Raw genomic sequence first — 15,001 nt, forward strand, 5'->3', positions numbered from 1 at the left:
GCCCCGCAGCTCCTCTCCTATCACCAGCGGCGTCTCCCGCACCCAAGGCCGGAGCAAACACTCCCTCCACGGACGCTCCAAGGGCAGGGAGATGCTGATGACAGCGAGAAAAACCAACGCGGCTGGGCTCCCAGCACCGCCAGACATCCGCAGGCCCCCGGCCAGCAACGCGGGGCAGCCTGAAGGCTCCAAGGGAGGGCAGGATTCCCACTGCGTGACCAACTCTCCGCTCTCTGATCAGCCTCGGGCTCATTTTCCAAAGCAAACCAAGCCAATCCGCAAGAAACGGGCGCTGGGAACGGCCATCCCGCCGCGCCGCGATCTACCGCGACGGAACCAACTCGACCCCTTGTGCTCCGAGCACCCGCGGATCCCGTGTTTCCCTTGAACGGCTGCGGGGTCTGGATCCCCCAACGTACCAGCACGGCGCAGGAAAAGCAGGGACGAGGCCAGGCCTTGGTCGGGAAGCTGCCTGGGCTCATCCCTAAGGCAAAGGCAGGACAGGGGACAGGTCCCCGACAGCGTCGCCCTCTCCGTGCGCACATGGGCACCCAGCACACGCGGCCCCCGCGGCCCTGGCTTGCTCTGTAACATCCACCTTCCATTTATTTCCAGCTTACTCTGCCAAGTCTGTGCAACTGCAGCCAGTCAAGCTCCCGACAAACCTCATATGGCATTTTCAGTCTCTGCTTCACATTTAAACGTTGAATGTCTTTTTCAACCAACAAAACCGATGAGAAAAAGGTAGCAGCATTTATGAAAAGATGAAGGTTTATAACAACAATAAAAAAAAAGAAAAAAAAAAAGGTACCATTATCCCGTTAGGGAGCGTTAACGTAGGGACCGAACAGAGAAGCTAGTGTTTGGATAGACCATGCCACAAACTGGTGATCACCTTTTTGTGTGCGTGTTGGATCTGAAAAGGAAAGAGCACCTGAAACATGAACAGTCCTTGTAAGCGTGTGCGCTTCTTGCGTTCGTTCGTGATCCTGGCGGAAGTGCGAAACTTGCTTGTTCTTGTCTTCTCTTTTTTCCTCTTTTTTAATATTTTTTCTTTTTTATTTTTTTTCTTCCTCTTTTTCTATTTTTTTCCTCTTTTTTGGCAAAGTGCAACCACACCTGGTTACCACAGTTCTGACATGGCCGAAGGTGCAAGTGTGACGAGAAACCTCAAGTTCAGTTTAGGGTTCCCCTGCAGTTCTCAGAGCCACAAAGACACGGGATTTTCACATCCTCTATTGGAAACTTGTAATCGTAGGTAATTTCCTCGTTCACATTGATGTGCTGTTTGGAGTAGATGACGATCTTCTTTTGAGACTCCACCGTGATCACTTTAGCATAACAATTTGGCTGCAAGGGTGACAGAACAGGGAATGATTTAGGCTCTCAATGGCCCTCCCGGCCTCCACAGAGCTATTCCAAACTAAAATAGAGGGGCTGTCCTTTTCCTAGACAACCTCTGCCCCATTTCCAGAGCCCGGACACAGAAGAGCTGGCAGGAGGCTGGCAGAGGAAGGCAGGAAGCCCGGGCACAGCCCTCCTTGTGCTCTACAGCATCCACGCTCTGGTTGCTCGCGGGGCAGAGCTGATGCTACACTGAGCTTGTCACAGGTTAAAGGCAGCTTCTCTGCCCACCAGGGCAGAAGATCCTTTTTCCATGTAGATAATGAAAGATTGTTACCACAGCAGAGCAACAAGGCCAAGGCTTGCTCTGGTTTGAGGAAATACTCCCCAGATATGGTTAAACAGCGTTTGTCAGGATCTCCCAACGCAGCTGGGATATTCTGAGTGCACTGTCTCACTGCAGGTTTAATTCCTTGGCTCTCTCCAATCTCCTCCACATGCTAATTTAGACTCTGCTTTGATCACTGCAGGTCCTTAACAGTTAATCACAACCCTGCAACACTTTGCCACTCCTGAACATCGGAGTTAGCAAGGGCTTGACAAGATTATCACTTCAGCAGAGCACAATCGTACGCGGAGACGCGATACTCACATTGCAGCTGTGATTAATAAACCTGGCAAAGTTTCCGCACTTGGTGGCATCGATGATAGTGTCGTGGTCAACTCTGAACATGTAACTGCTCCCGATGCCTTCATCCTCGTATCGCTTTTCACGCATGTCAGCAATGACCTGCGGGAAGCCCCATGCTGTGTCACAACGTGCCACAGAGCTGCTCAGCACAGCACAGAGCTACGCTGTGCTGACCTCAGCTGCGCTTGTGTCACTCGGCTTTTCAACAGTCGTACAATCCTGAACACCCCACGAGAACAGGGACTTAACTGAAATCACACAAGTTCACGAGGGGCTTTCCCAGAGCTTATTTTCTGAGGATTTGGGTGCCTAATTCCTATGGGTCACTGAAAATCCCACCCTTTCACCTCCAAACCATATGCCAGCCTCTGCCCAGCTTACACAGCTAATGCCTTCCAGCACAGATTCCAGCCAGATAATCCACTCTTTTAGGGCCGATTTCCTCAAATTCTCCCCAGCCCAGCCCAGCCCCAGCCCCAGCCCCAGCCCCAGCCCCACAGCCCGGCTTACCTGTCTGATGTTCTGCCCCACATATTCAATCACCATCTCGTCAGCTGCAATGGGCTCCATAGCAAAAAGGCCCCAGTCGTGAATGTGGCTCTTACAGAATTTTAGTTTTTTCTTCCGGAACTGCATGGAAAGAAAACACCCCAAAATCCCAGCCCAGGATTAGCCACAGCACAAAAAGGTGATCCCTGTGTCCATGCTCCCTGTCACAAGCAGTGCTGGGCTGCATCAACCCCGTTCAGCTCCCCTCTGCCCCAGCAGTGACAGGAGGTGACAGAGGGACAGGATGTCCCGCAGTACTTTATTTTATTTTATTTTATTTTATTTTATTTTATTTTTTTTACCATTGACCATGCGCTGTGTGGGAGAGCGGATCTTTAGGGGCCACCCCAGGTGCTTGCATGGGATGTGAATCCCTCCCCTTTTGCTCTCAGTGTGCACAGGGCAGGGATGGCCGATAACCAGTTGCTCGTTACAGAGCAGCACACGTGCAAACAAGGGTCCCTCTCTGTGTTGTCTCACGGTTCTCACTAGAGCTCAAGCTCCAGAAGTTCATTTATCCAGCAGCTCATGGCTCTGCTCCTCACAGGGGACCACACTGAGCCAAGCGTCACGCTTTCCCTGTGATTTCTCTGTTCCTGCTTAGGTTAGGTTAAATCACAGAGATCTTTGAGCTCTATTACTGAATTGCAGAAGAGCCAAGAGCCCCAAGGAGACTCTACACTGGCTCATCCCAGAAGAGCAGCTCTTTCCTCACAGGAGCTGCTACAACATCACAGGTTGCAGAGCCCAGCTCCCCAAAGTACCTCTGACCTGCTCTGCAAAGATGATTTTGCAAAAAAAAAAAAAAAAGGGAGAAAACATTCACTCCTGGGCCTCACTCAATCCTTTGGCAGGAAAAGAAGTGCCCAGTGCCAAGATGACCATGACCAAGGCCAAGCAAAGCTGTCACTCACAGCTTGACCCTGCCTGCGCTCTGCCCTGCTCCGTGCCACAAAGCAACAATCCCATGGCTTGTCCTACCTTGAGCTGGTTGAACTTGAGCAGGTCGCTGTCACAGCTCCCAGTGAAGGAGGAGAGGAGCCTGCGCTGCTCCGACCGCCTCTCGGAGCCAGCCCGGGTGGACGCGTGAGGTTGGGCAGGGATGCTCATACCCTGGGGACAGGCAAGTGATCAAAGACGACCCTGTGGAGCTGATTCCCCACGTTCCCAGTGACACAACAGCCTCTTGTCCATGCACAATTACAATGCTGCAGGACGTGGCCTCACACAACACCCCGCAGTGAATGCCATGAACACCCGACCACTTCAACCAAAATCCAGCCTTACCTGTGTGTCGGCTGGAGGCTCCTCCGCAAAAGCTCGGCTATTGTTGAGGTATTTAAGTTTGTCCTTCTTATCAATCTTGTAATAGCCTTCACTTCGTGCACAGCCCGTCACATGCTCCCGCATCCCATCATCCCGCTTCTTTTTCTTGGGAGTAGAAAAGCTAGTTGGTGGATACAAGTTAAGGAGCGACACAGCTACCTGTGGAAATCAAACAACCTGGCATGGTTACGTGGAGCTGCTGAGTAAGCAATGCCAGGAGCTTGGAAAACTTGGAGGGTTTTTGAGGTTTGCAAAGAAACAACAAACCTACTTTAAAAATCACCCACGCAAGCCCACGTGCCTACAGGGAAGCTGAGCCTAGTCTTTTCTTCTTAGCTGGATGCTCTGGGAAAATCAAGTAAGCACAAAAAGAAAGTTTAAACAAAAAGGTTAAGCTGTCGAGAGAAACCTGTTTGGAAAAGGATTTCCCCCATGCACGGCCACGTACACAGGCAGCAGCTGCCCAGCCATCTGGACAAACTGTTTACTCTGTGTTTTCAATGACACGCTTTCATTCTGCTTCCAGAAATCCCCCGCAGCTACCCCAAGCCCTGAGGAGGCAGCACTGAACTCGCTGCCGCAGCCACGGACGCGCTTTTAGCGACGGCTGCCGCACGGACGCGCTACCCCGAGATACCCTTCAGCCCACCAGCTCCTCTGGACCTCGAGCAAAACCCTGCAGAATGTGACAAAGAAGCCAAGCGAAAGTGCGAGGAGCCCAACGAGAGGCCGAGGAGCCGCGGGGGTGCAGGTGCCTTGGCCTCTGCAAGGTGGTGGAGCTGCCCTCTGACAGCACATCCCCAAAACGTGGCCACGGAGCCCATGAGGCTGGAGGTCTGCCCCAAAACGCTCCCTGTGAACCATAACATGCCTTAAGAGCAGGAAAACAGAGCCGAGGGCTCGGGCAAAGCAAGCAGCGACGGCTGGACGGCAGCCAGCGCCGAGGCGTGAGCGGGCTGCAAAGCGGCGGCTCCCTGCAGGTACCTTCACACCGACCGCGGCGGAGCACAGGATGAACACACAACTGGCTACAGGTTATTTTTATAGCACTTAAAAAGTGACTGTAAATTTAGTGTTATAATAATCCTTATCAACAGGGGACAAGGTCTCAAGTATTTCAACTACATAAGCTGTGAAATGCCACCACGCAGAGAGGCATCTTCCCCTCCCCTCCACTGCCATGTACTGCCCTGGTTCCCCAAACCCACTTATTTTTGGAACTGCCTTCTCAAACGGGGCAGATTCACACTCAAAACCACTGGGGAAGATACATTTTGTCACTCTTTCAGAATATTTCCCTCAAACAAATACGTCTATTTTGGGGATTATTACACTGGTATCAAAAGGCAGAAAATTATTAAATGTAATCTGACACACGGTCCTTTGAGATGCAGAGAAAGCAAGCGCTAAAACGCAGCTCAGCACTGACCCCAACCTGCTTTTGTTAGTGTGAGTCATCTCACTAGCTATTTTAAGTGGTTTGGATCTTGGTTTTCCCTTTCCCTTTTTTTTTTGCTTTCTCAAAAGTTAAATAATTAAATAATTAAATAAATAAAAGCAGCATCTTGCAGAGTCAGGGCACAAGATATTTTTACTCCACACAACCTGTAGCAGTGCAGGAGCTGCTGCACTTGGCCATCAACATACACATCAACATATTTGCTTCCTAAAAACACGACTGGAGAGTGTTTAGGTTGTGGACGCAGCCTTTGGGGTCTGGAGACCGACACCGATGGCCGCACGGACACGGGTCCTTTTCCCTCCCCAGCTTCTGCATCCACCAGGGCAGGATGCACCAAGGATTCCAGGGTGTCCCTGGGCTCGCGGGCACCGGACCCTGGCCCTTGAGCACCCTCTGGAGCTCCACGTGCCCCCGGAGAACAGGACCCTGCAGCTCTGCCTGTCCCTGCTTTAGAAACCACCACTCTGTGGTTATCTGCTTTGAACTCAGCACTAGTTAAAGCTGCTAGCACCACCGACACATCATTTCGGGCACAGATGGTGAGATTATTTTTACAAGTTTTAGCCCCAAATAAAAGCCCTGTACAGACAGGGCTAGAATGCAGACTAGAAACTCTGCAGGCAAGCTGAAAATAAAGTCTAGTTTAAATGCAGACAGAAGCTTCTCAAACTAGAAGGAAATCTCCCCAGAAGAGGTGCATACAAATTTTCCCTGCAGTTCTAGATCGAAAATGCAGCCAAAACAGCCACTTCTGCAGTATTTTTGTACTGCAGCTTCAGAGAATAGGAGTCTAAAACTCCCTGCTGACAAAAGCAGTTGCTATGCTAATAAGTGAATGCTTCTACCACCAACTAATTTAGTCTTCTGCAAGGTAACTTCTACTCAGTGACCATGCAGTGTGTCCCCCTCTTGCGTCGCTACGTGTTGAGCGTAACGCGGGCCGCAGTGAGAAAGGATATAAGGATGGAAAACCCACAGGGTGTCGTTGAGCCAGTCCATGCCGTTGTCCTGCTGCAGCAGGCGCTCGTATGTGATGCACATGAATTTGATATCTTCCTCGTCTATGCCTCCGTTCCAAATATCGTACAGAATGGTCATCTCCTCAAACTCGGAGCGCGGCCTGAACTGAGGCCGGGGTGGGGAGTACTCAGGGGAAGGAATCATTGGAATGTCCTCAGGTGTCTTCTTCTGCCTTCGCCACTGCCTCTTAGGTTTCACATCTTCTTCTTTGAGGTCTTCATTCCACTGGTTCTCCAGCTCCTTAAAAGGCAGTTTCTCTGTGACCATCTCGGGCGCTATTTTCTCGTGGAAGCCGTCATTCCTGAAATCCAGGGTGACGGCTTCAGGGTCTTTCAGTCCATAGAAAGCATCAGGATGTCCACTTAACAGCTCTTTGCTCACAGCACTTTCCACCAAGGCCACTGGGACAGAAGGAGGTTCTATGGTTTTGCCCGGGTAGACATCCAGCGAGAGGACAGAAGGTGGTGACCGTTTGGGCCGACCTGGCCTCCTTTTGGGAAGAACAGAAGGTGGTGGAGGGGGAGGAAGGATAGAAGCACCCATGGGTGCATCTGGCGAGAGCAAAACAGATTTTACTTCTGCCTTGCATTCCTCAATGGGAATTCTTCCATCTCCGGGCATGCAGGGCAGGACTGCTACAGGTATCGGCTCATCAGGTGGCAAGCCCAAGTCTGTGCGGAAATCTGCTTGGGGAGGGCTGGCAAAAGGGATAGGGGAAGGAACACTGTTCATGCTGACCACAAGGGAAGCACCGAGGGGCTCTTTAAAGGGTTTCTCATCTAGCTCATCCTCTGACGGTTTCTTGCCAGAGAGAAGGCAAGGAATGGTAGCACCAGCCTCTGGGAAAGTAGGCGTGAAATTGAAGTCTCTCCCAGGAGTCCGGGGAATGCCACTGTTTATGCCAGGGGATTGGGATGGGTAGGAAAAGGGGCTCCCTGGGACTTGAGGGGAACTGAGGGTCAAGCTGCTTCCCGTGAGGGGAGCGTCGCTTCCTGGGGTGGCTGGGACAGTGTCCGTGCTCTGTGACTTGGCAAGCGGGTGTGAAGACTTGGCCAAAATGTCCCGCCCAGGAGTCCTAGGAATTTCTTCTTCCACGGGTGTTTTGGTCACCATTAACTGTTCAGGGAACTTTTCTGGAGGGCCTAAAGACTCCTCTTTCCCGGGAGTCGATGGTAAGGGGAGCATGGAAGATGGCACCTTGTGGGCTGGAAGCAGAAGAGCGTCGGTCTCCGGATGAGCCACCACCTCCCGCCCAGGCGTCCGAGGCAGCCGCTCGTCCTCCTCTGCTGCAGAGGGCACTTTGGCCTTAACACGGGCTTCTAAGCTGCTCTCTTCAGCCTTGCTAAAGAAGCTACTTTTACTGGGTAAAGGTTCCCCAAAGATTCCCACTGGAGTCGACAGACAGAGCGTTGCCTCCTCTTGAGATTCAGCCTTCAGACCTTCCGGGACCTCTGACTCGAGCATGGTGACGGCTTCGGACTCTTCCACTGCAAGGGGGAAAACAGGACAGAATCAAGAGCTTTGCTTCCCCTTGGTGATCAGCACTTTGCTTCCATTTGCTTCCCAGCAAAGGCATGTTTAAGAAACTGCAGTTACAGAACAGCTCGATTCCACTGGGAGGCTTTAAAAACTCCAGTGTTTTACATTTTGGAGACACGGAGTGTGGAGTAATTAGACACACTACCACAGACATCCCTAATGGACCAATAAAAGAAAAAAAGAAAAGAAGAAAAAAAAAAAAGAAAAACACACTATTAATTTGAGGATTAGCTACTACACATGCCAGAATTAAGGATTTCTGCTTACAACCCCCCGGCCACCTTTTTTACAACCATAAAAAGCTTTAGCGGGCTGTAGGTTTTCAAGGAGAGCTATCAGAGCCCCCAGCTGTCTGCTTTTCTAACGGGGAAGGTAAAGTAATCACAGGGCCAAGAAACACCCTGGCAGATCCCCGAGGGGAGCAGAGAAAGGGGAAGTGTCGTGCTCTTGAACAGGACACTAAGGAACACGGGAAGCCCTTGTAATGAATGAGGAGACACTTGGGTGGTATCAGTGAGCATTTCACACGCTGCTCTCTCGGAGTTGCCTGGAGTTTATTTACCTCCTTAAGGTCAGGGCCAAAAGCAGCCAGCAGTGAATTTTCGTAGGCGGCTCAAAATAACATTTTCAAGTGGGACATCTGGAGGGAAAGTGCTCCCCCTCTGTGCTGAGTGACTTGGAGAAGGGTTTGTTTGGCTGGCTGGGCAGTTTGAGCCCATTCCCACATTTCACTTCTAAAGCTCATTACACGTATGAAGGTGCCCCAATGCAGGTCTCCCCTAACTCCTGTTCTCCTGGCACCTTCCTGACTGAACATTTTGCCTCAAGAAATCTTTCAGGTTTTGTGACAGCCTAGCAGTGATAGCTTGGGCAGGGACTGGATCTGCAGCTCTCCAGGAGGCAAAACTGCACCGTGCCCTGACGGCAGCCCCAGCACCAGCCCTGCCCAAGGCTCACGTTACAGGCCACACTGGATGGGCTCTCCTGGCTGGTTCCAGGTTTGCACTTGTCAATCCTCCCTGGATGCTGCAGTGTTTGTCAGGCTTTATGCACTTCACTCCTCCTCTAGGAAAAGGTTTCCAGTTTCCTTGAGGATGTCTTCGTGGGACAGATATGGTTCTAAGGATCTCAGATGATGACAACTGTTCAGTTCTTGCAGGACACTAATTAAACTGGATAAAATAACCACAGTATTTTTAGTAGTAGCAGGCCTGTGTGGAACTCCTTAGTCAAACAAAAGAAAGTTCAGCACGGACTTCTGTCTCTGTGCTGGGTTAACCCCTAGCATGGAGCTGTGACTGGAGGAAGAGAAGCAATGGACAAGGTAAATATCAAATATATATATAATGGAAGCTGTAAGAAGGCTGTACTTGGACACACGATGCTAAATGACAATCCAAATGGAAAACCATACCTGTCCTACAGATGGGAGACAGCGCAAGTTTTGTCTCCTGGTCTCTTTCTATAACCAGGAGTGTTTCAGCAGCAATAGATTCCTCTGGGATTTCACCACACTCGTTTTCCCCTGTCTTGACTTCTTCCATGCCTTCATCTTTTTCTACCAAAGCTGGCTCTGCGAGTCCCAAGCCCGTTGCATCCATGAAGTCATCCACAGGATACAGCTCCAGAATGGTCTCCCTCTCATCATCGGGAATCTCATGACTGGCAGGTTCATGCTCTGTCTCAGCAACCATGGCTTCTCTATCTTGATCTTCAGCCAGCTCCTCCTCTTCTTCCTCCTCCTCCTCTTCCTCCTCTTCATCTTCATCTTCTTCCTCATCATCATCCGAGTCAGAACTCGATTCAAATTCAGAGGAGTCCTCACTTTCATCAGATGACTCAACTTCAGCCTTGGAAGATGAGGGACTTGCTACATCCTCTGCAAGAAAAACAAGCTACCATTAGTTTCCCTTTCTGACCTCATTAAACAATCAGGACCTGCCACAGGAACAAATATAATTTCCGTGCTGTAACAGGATCCACAGCTGAACATACAGGTTTGAAGAAGTTTTCTCCCCATATATTTATTTTAGCAGAGAAACACAAACCAAGTATTTGGACGCTGCCAGTAGTCGTCATGCACGAGGCAGTTCCCTGAGCAGCAGAACCAGCACCGCGTGGCACTGTGCCTGATGTGGGTCTCCGGGTCACTGGCTTTTTGGTGGAGTCATACTGAGAGTTTCTGTTGTATTCCCAGGCCGCTCTAGAATGTGGCAGCTGCTACCTTCCAGAGCAGGAATTCTTTGATAGGATGGAAAAGTCATTTGATGCTAATGATTACCCATTTGAAACATGGTCCCTTCTCCTCTCAGTCACATATATTTCAAGATACGGGCAGGATTTTAGCTGCCTTTGAGACCATTATCCTCATCAAGCTGGGCTGAAATCACCCAAGGGCTGAAGAACAGTTACAGAGGGACCCACGGCCTGAGGGATCACAGAAGGCTTTGGTTACCTTGTACCGAATGAGCCTTCATTGAAAGACGGTGAGAAGGTTAAAATCAGCTCACGAAAAGTGCCAAACGGAGACCCTACCTGAGGTGAAAGCTACGTGCTTGCCGATTCACCAGGAACTGCTTACCCTCCTCGGAGTCCTGCTCTTCTTCCTTGTCACTTGTTTCTACTCCTGTCTCCTCATCATCCTCCTCTTCATCTTCATCCTCTTCTTCGTCCTCCTCCTCGTCCTCCTCCTCCTCATCCTCCTCCTCCTCTTCCTCCTTTGCAAGAAAGCATTGCTGAATGTGAACAGAGTTTGGTCCTTTCTGAGACCTGACTGTCGCTGCAATAACCCCCAGCGACTCCCAGGGACACCAGCCCAAGAACTTCCTGGGTCAATATTCCTCTGGGACTCCTTAGGGCTCAGACCTCACAGTAGACAATTTTGGAAGCTGAAATTACTAGACTCCCCCATGTTTAATGATGGACAGCATTTAAAACAGGGCAATAAAACCAACACACCTTGCCAGGTGCTGCTTTCACCAAGCTCCGCTCTTCCTCCTGCTCTTCTTCCTTCTCCGAGGAAGATTCTTCCTCTTTACCCGACGTCTCGTCTCCCTCCTCCCCCTCGCTGTCCAGCTCCAGCGGCCGTGCTGGTCGCCGCCTCAGCCCCACGGTTTCTGCATCCTTCTTTGACAGGTCAGATGTCGTGTCAGAAGCATCTCTGTCCCGTTCTGATTCTGGTGAGCAAAACCAAGAAGGAAACAGCCCTCACACACCTTGCAAGTAAGGGAGAGAGTTGACTGCCTCACACAGACCTCTGCAGGAGGACTGAGGTTGGGAGCAATATGTCCCTGTAGTGGGAGAGACCCTAAACTCACAGACACCTGCTAATTTTACAGTGCAAGTGAGGATGAGATTGAGCAGAGGGTGCCGAAAACCCCAAGGATGGCAAAATGCAAGAGGTCAAAGCCTCTTTTATATATATATATGTATATATATACACTTTTTTTAAAAAAACAAACAAACAAATGCAGGCCAAACCAACTCTCACTTGTTTTCGTCCACAATGTACTTGGTGACTTACAAGCACATCTCTGGAACATGGTCAATGAATTAATCTGAGCTCCCTCTGCTGGATGACCATCAGCAAAACTAAATTATGAGTTATTCATAAAATGCGTGTCTTAAATCTCCTGACAGTGAATTTAAGATAACAGAATCCAGACGGGACATCTCCTAGCTGATCAGAGTTCTGTGAGAGGAAAGGTTTTGGCTCAGATCCTTGACTCTGTGTCTAACTGCAAGTGAGCACCCCCCTGCGAAGCTTAAAAGAATTCAACTCGCGTGTGGTTTGCATCTGCTCTTGTGTTTCAAACAAATGTGCTTTGCAAACCTTCATCTTCATCATCAACTGAAGTAGAAGGCCGGATTCTCTTCTGATCTCCTGCTGAGGCAGCTTCAGGTGGCTCCTTTCTTTTCACCTGAACAAAAGACACAATTAACATTTCTAAAAGGGTTTAAAAACAGCAGAAAACAGCTTCTCTTTTACTTTACCAGGGTGACATGCACCCAGAAAACAAGGACTACTTCCCCACAGCTCTAGATTCCTTTATCTGGTTGCAAGTGAAATTTTACTGTGAAAGAAATTCTATTCTTTCAATTTGCATCAAAACACTCGCAATGCCAGCATGGTGTATGCCATCACCAGGTACTTTGAAGATGACAGAGAAAACTCTTGAAAAAAAAAAAAAAAACATGTGTCTAAGATGCAGGAAAAAAGAAACAGTCAAAGCCTGTGACTTCTTAAACAACTTAACTTCTAAATCAAGTCCACAGAACCTCATTCCCAACCTTCACTTGCATCTTCTGTGCATTTACACAATTCATTTCAGGGAAGTCCTCTACATCCTTTGTTATTTTTTTTTCTGAAGATCCTTTCCATTTTTATCCTTCCACTTCTTGACAGGAAGCACAAATGCTCTTTGAAAAAAACAGGACTTTCCCTAAGATCGAAGGACTGATTTTGTTAACTCACATGAGGCAGAGAACCCTTTTAACTGAGCTTCCAGGTAAGACTCAGCTCTCAATCTGCAAGACACTAACTTATTATTCAAGACTCAGAGATTCAGCAATGCTACAGGCTATTATCAATGGTAAATCCAGCTCCAAATGAGCTCTGTTTAAACAGAGTTCTAAGCAGAGAAACAAGAGTGTTAACTATTACTTGCTTAAGCATATCATGGAATCATTACAGTTGGAAAACACCTTGAAGACGATCAAGTGCAACCATATATTTCAAACCCCACTGAAACAGTGTCCTAACAGGAAAATATCTAATGTCCTCCTATTGCACCTGTAAGGAATGCTAGTATTTAAGCAGTGTCTTCATTTTTACCTTGAAGGATGGCAACCGGATGGCCCCTCGCAGCCCGATGCCCAAGCCGATTCCCTCATATCCCAGGCCTTCTCCTTTGTTCCAGTTCTCCAAGAGACAAGACGTGATCCGATCCTTCGGCTTTGGTTTCTCCTCCAGTTCTCCTCCAGCTTTCACTGGAGTGAGAGATGCCTGCAATTGAGAAAGCACAATTAAAAGAGGAAAAGCCTCCCGGGGAACACACAACTCGGAAAAAGCTCAGGGAATTGTGGTTTGCGGAACACCGCTCCCTCGCCCTGGCATCAGCTGCTCGGAAGCATCTGGAGAGGCACCACATGGCCACATGCACTTGGAAAGAGGAAGGTGCAGGAATTGCTCTTGCTCGCACGGCCCTTCCACCTCTCAGAAACCTTCTCCCTTTGCATTTTAAGACAGTTTTCCTGCCCAAGGCAATAAAACTGCTAGAATCCAAACGCGCCGGGTCCCAGAGCAGAGGCTTGGCACAGGACACTGCAGGACACTTCGCACCGGGAACCACTGCGTTGTGAGGTGTCAGAGCAGCTCGTGCCCTTGCTTTCTCCATTTCCCTCACTCATAGCCTAAAGCTGTGACATTTGCCTTCCTTTGCTAACCCACATAACTGAAAGCAAGTCCAGACCTCCCAACTGGGGAGACTTTTTTTTTCTTTCTAATGTAAGGCACAATAAAACAGTGTCAAACACACTCATGCCCACGTGTTCGCTTAGCAATCAACCCCAATTCACAACAACTGTCGGAAGATGCAGGTGCCCATTGGCGATGACAGGAAAAACTAAATATTTAGGCAACCCTAAACACTGTGGACCACAAGACTCGATAACCAGACTCACAGGCTCATCCCTGCTCCAAGCTGAGGGATGAAGGAAGGGAGGGAAGGGAACCTGGGCAGACTGGGGCCACCCGGGAGGCGGCGCGCGGGGACAGAGGACGTGGAGGCGCCCGGCACGCGGCTCTCGAGCAAAGGGCATCGGAGGTAACGTTTACTTATCTCCTCACCAGCGTGGCTCACGCTCCAGGAGCCGCTTCCTCTTAGAGCCGTTCCAGAGCTCATTTGCTGAAGCTGAGTGTAATCACCGAGCAGGCGGTGTCAGCTCAGCTCTCCTGCTAATAAGGGACAAGACTAATGGGAATATCAAGGCGAGGATCCACGGCCAGGCTGGGTATTCCTGGCGGGCAGCTTAGCGGGGCCTCCTCCAGCATTGACGCTCATTTGGGAGCAGGCTGGAGTTTCCCCAGAGCTCCAACAAACAGGGGCCACAGTGAGCTCCTCCACAGCGCTCACCCCACACATTTCCCATCACTCCTGACCTAGGACACACTCTCAGGATAAGAGATATTAGGAGATACTATCTCTCCCTACTGATCTGTCATGCTTCTTTCCAAAGACAGAAAGATGTTAAACAAGCACCTATGTTACCTTATTTAGCCTCTCAAACCTCTGAAAATGAGTTGTTTCATTACTATTAGTAAGGAAGAATCATATGGGAAGCTCCAATTAAATCCATTAGGATGGAGAAAACAAGGATGCAGGGCCTGTTTTGGCAGGTCACTTGTGCACAGAGCCTGGAGGTGCAGGAACGCAGGGAACAGAGCTCCAGCTGCCTGCGGCAGCAGGGGCCACACAGCCCATCCCGGTGCCTTCGGAGCGACACCCGCAGAGGGACAGCACGGCCCAAGCCACACGCGGGGACATCGTTCTCCTTTGCAGCCACTGCCAGTTTCTGCAATTCTGTGATTCCGGCCATTTTGCATTTCCACACTGCTCCCCTGCAGTACAACCCGTGGCAAGGACCGCGGCACGGGGCCGAGACGCTGCTGGCTTCCAAGCGGGCTGCGAATTCCAGAGCAGGGAGGAACGTGCTGAGCCCCACCGTGGCGGCGGGCGCACGACGCCGAGCAGCCACCGCAGACCTGCCTCGACTCGCTCGCTCCTGCACCGCGGAGCCGCGTCTAAACCCGGTTCTCGGTGCTGAGGCTGCCGCCTGCCTTTCCTGCCTCCGCTCCGGCCGGCACACGCTCGGAGGAGCAGGCACGAGCCTCGAGCGGTGGTCGGGATAAGGACCGACCTCGCTGCACGCCAGGCCAGGCAGCTCCGAAGCAGCGCGGATCGCGCTGCGTCACCGACCGGCTGCGCGGGAGCTGTGGGACCCCCGGGCACGACAGCCAACGCATGACTCGCTTACAGCCACACGTGGTGAAGACCCAGCTCTGAAAACTG

At 50.4% G+C, this 15,001-nt stretch overlaps 1 protein-coding gene across 2 annotated transcripts in view; it reads right to left on the reverse strand.

Annotated features, from left to right (window-relative positions):
• Positions 1–1,076: 1,076 nt before the first annotated feature.
• SETD1B (SET domain containing 1B, histone lysine methyltransferase) overlaps positions 1,077–15,001 on the reverse strand; it is a 40,414-nt gene continuing 26,489 nt past the window's right edge. Inside the window, exons 8-18 of one of the 2 annotated variants that reach the window (XM_088525128.1) lie at positions 12,766–12,936; positions 11,764–11,851; positions 10,890–11,107; positions 10,513–10,639; positions 9,346–9,810; positions 6,332–7,879; positions 3,872–4,038; positions 3,566–3,697; positions 2,546–2,665; positions 1,997–2,134; positions 1,077–1,350 (exon numbers count right to left, since the gene is read on the reverse strand). In XM_088525128.1, the coding sequence (XP_088381254.1) occupies positions 1,177–1,350; positions 1,997–2,134; positions 2,546–2,665; positions 3,566–3,697; positions 3,872–4,038; positions 6,332–7,879; positions 9,346–9,810; positions 10,513–10,639; positions 10,890–11,107; positions 11,764–11,851; positions 12,766–12,936 (3,348 nt within the window). In that variant the 3' untranslated portion in view covers positions 1,077–1,176. Of the gene's footprint in view, positions 1,351–1,996; positions 2,135–2,545; positions 2,666–3,565; positions 3,698–3,871; positions 4,039–6,331; positions 7,880–9,345; positions 9,811–10,512; positions 10,649–10,889; positions 11,108–11,763; positions 11,852–12,765; positions 12,937–15,001 lie in introns of both variants that reach the window. The other variant, XM_088525127.1, reaches the window with a different exon arrangement.

The sequence above is a fragment of the Tinamus guttatus genome, unplaced genomic scaffold, assembly GCF_059628265.1.
Source record: "Tinamus guttatus ecotype Peru unplaced genomic scaffold, ASM5962826v1 Tinamus_guttatus_pri_ptg000223l, whole genome shotgun sequence".
Classification (NCBI taxonomy): domain Eukaryota; kingdom Metazoa; phylum Chordata; class Aves; order Tinamiformes; family Tinamidae; genus Tinamus; species Tinamus guttatus.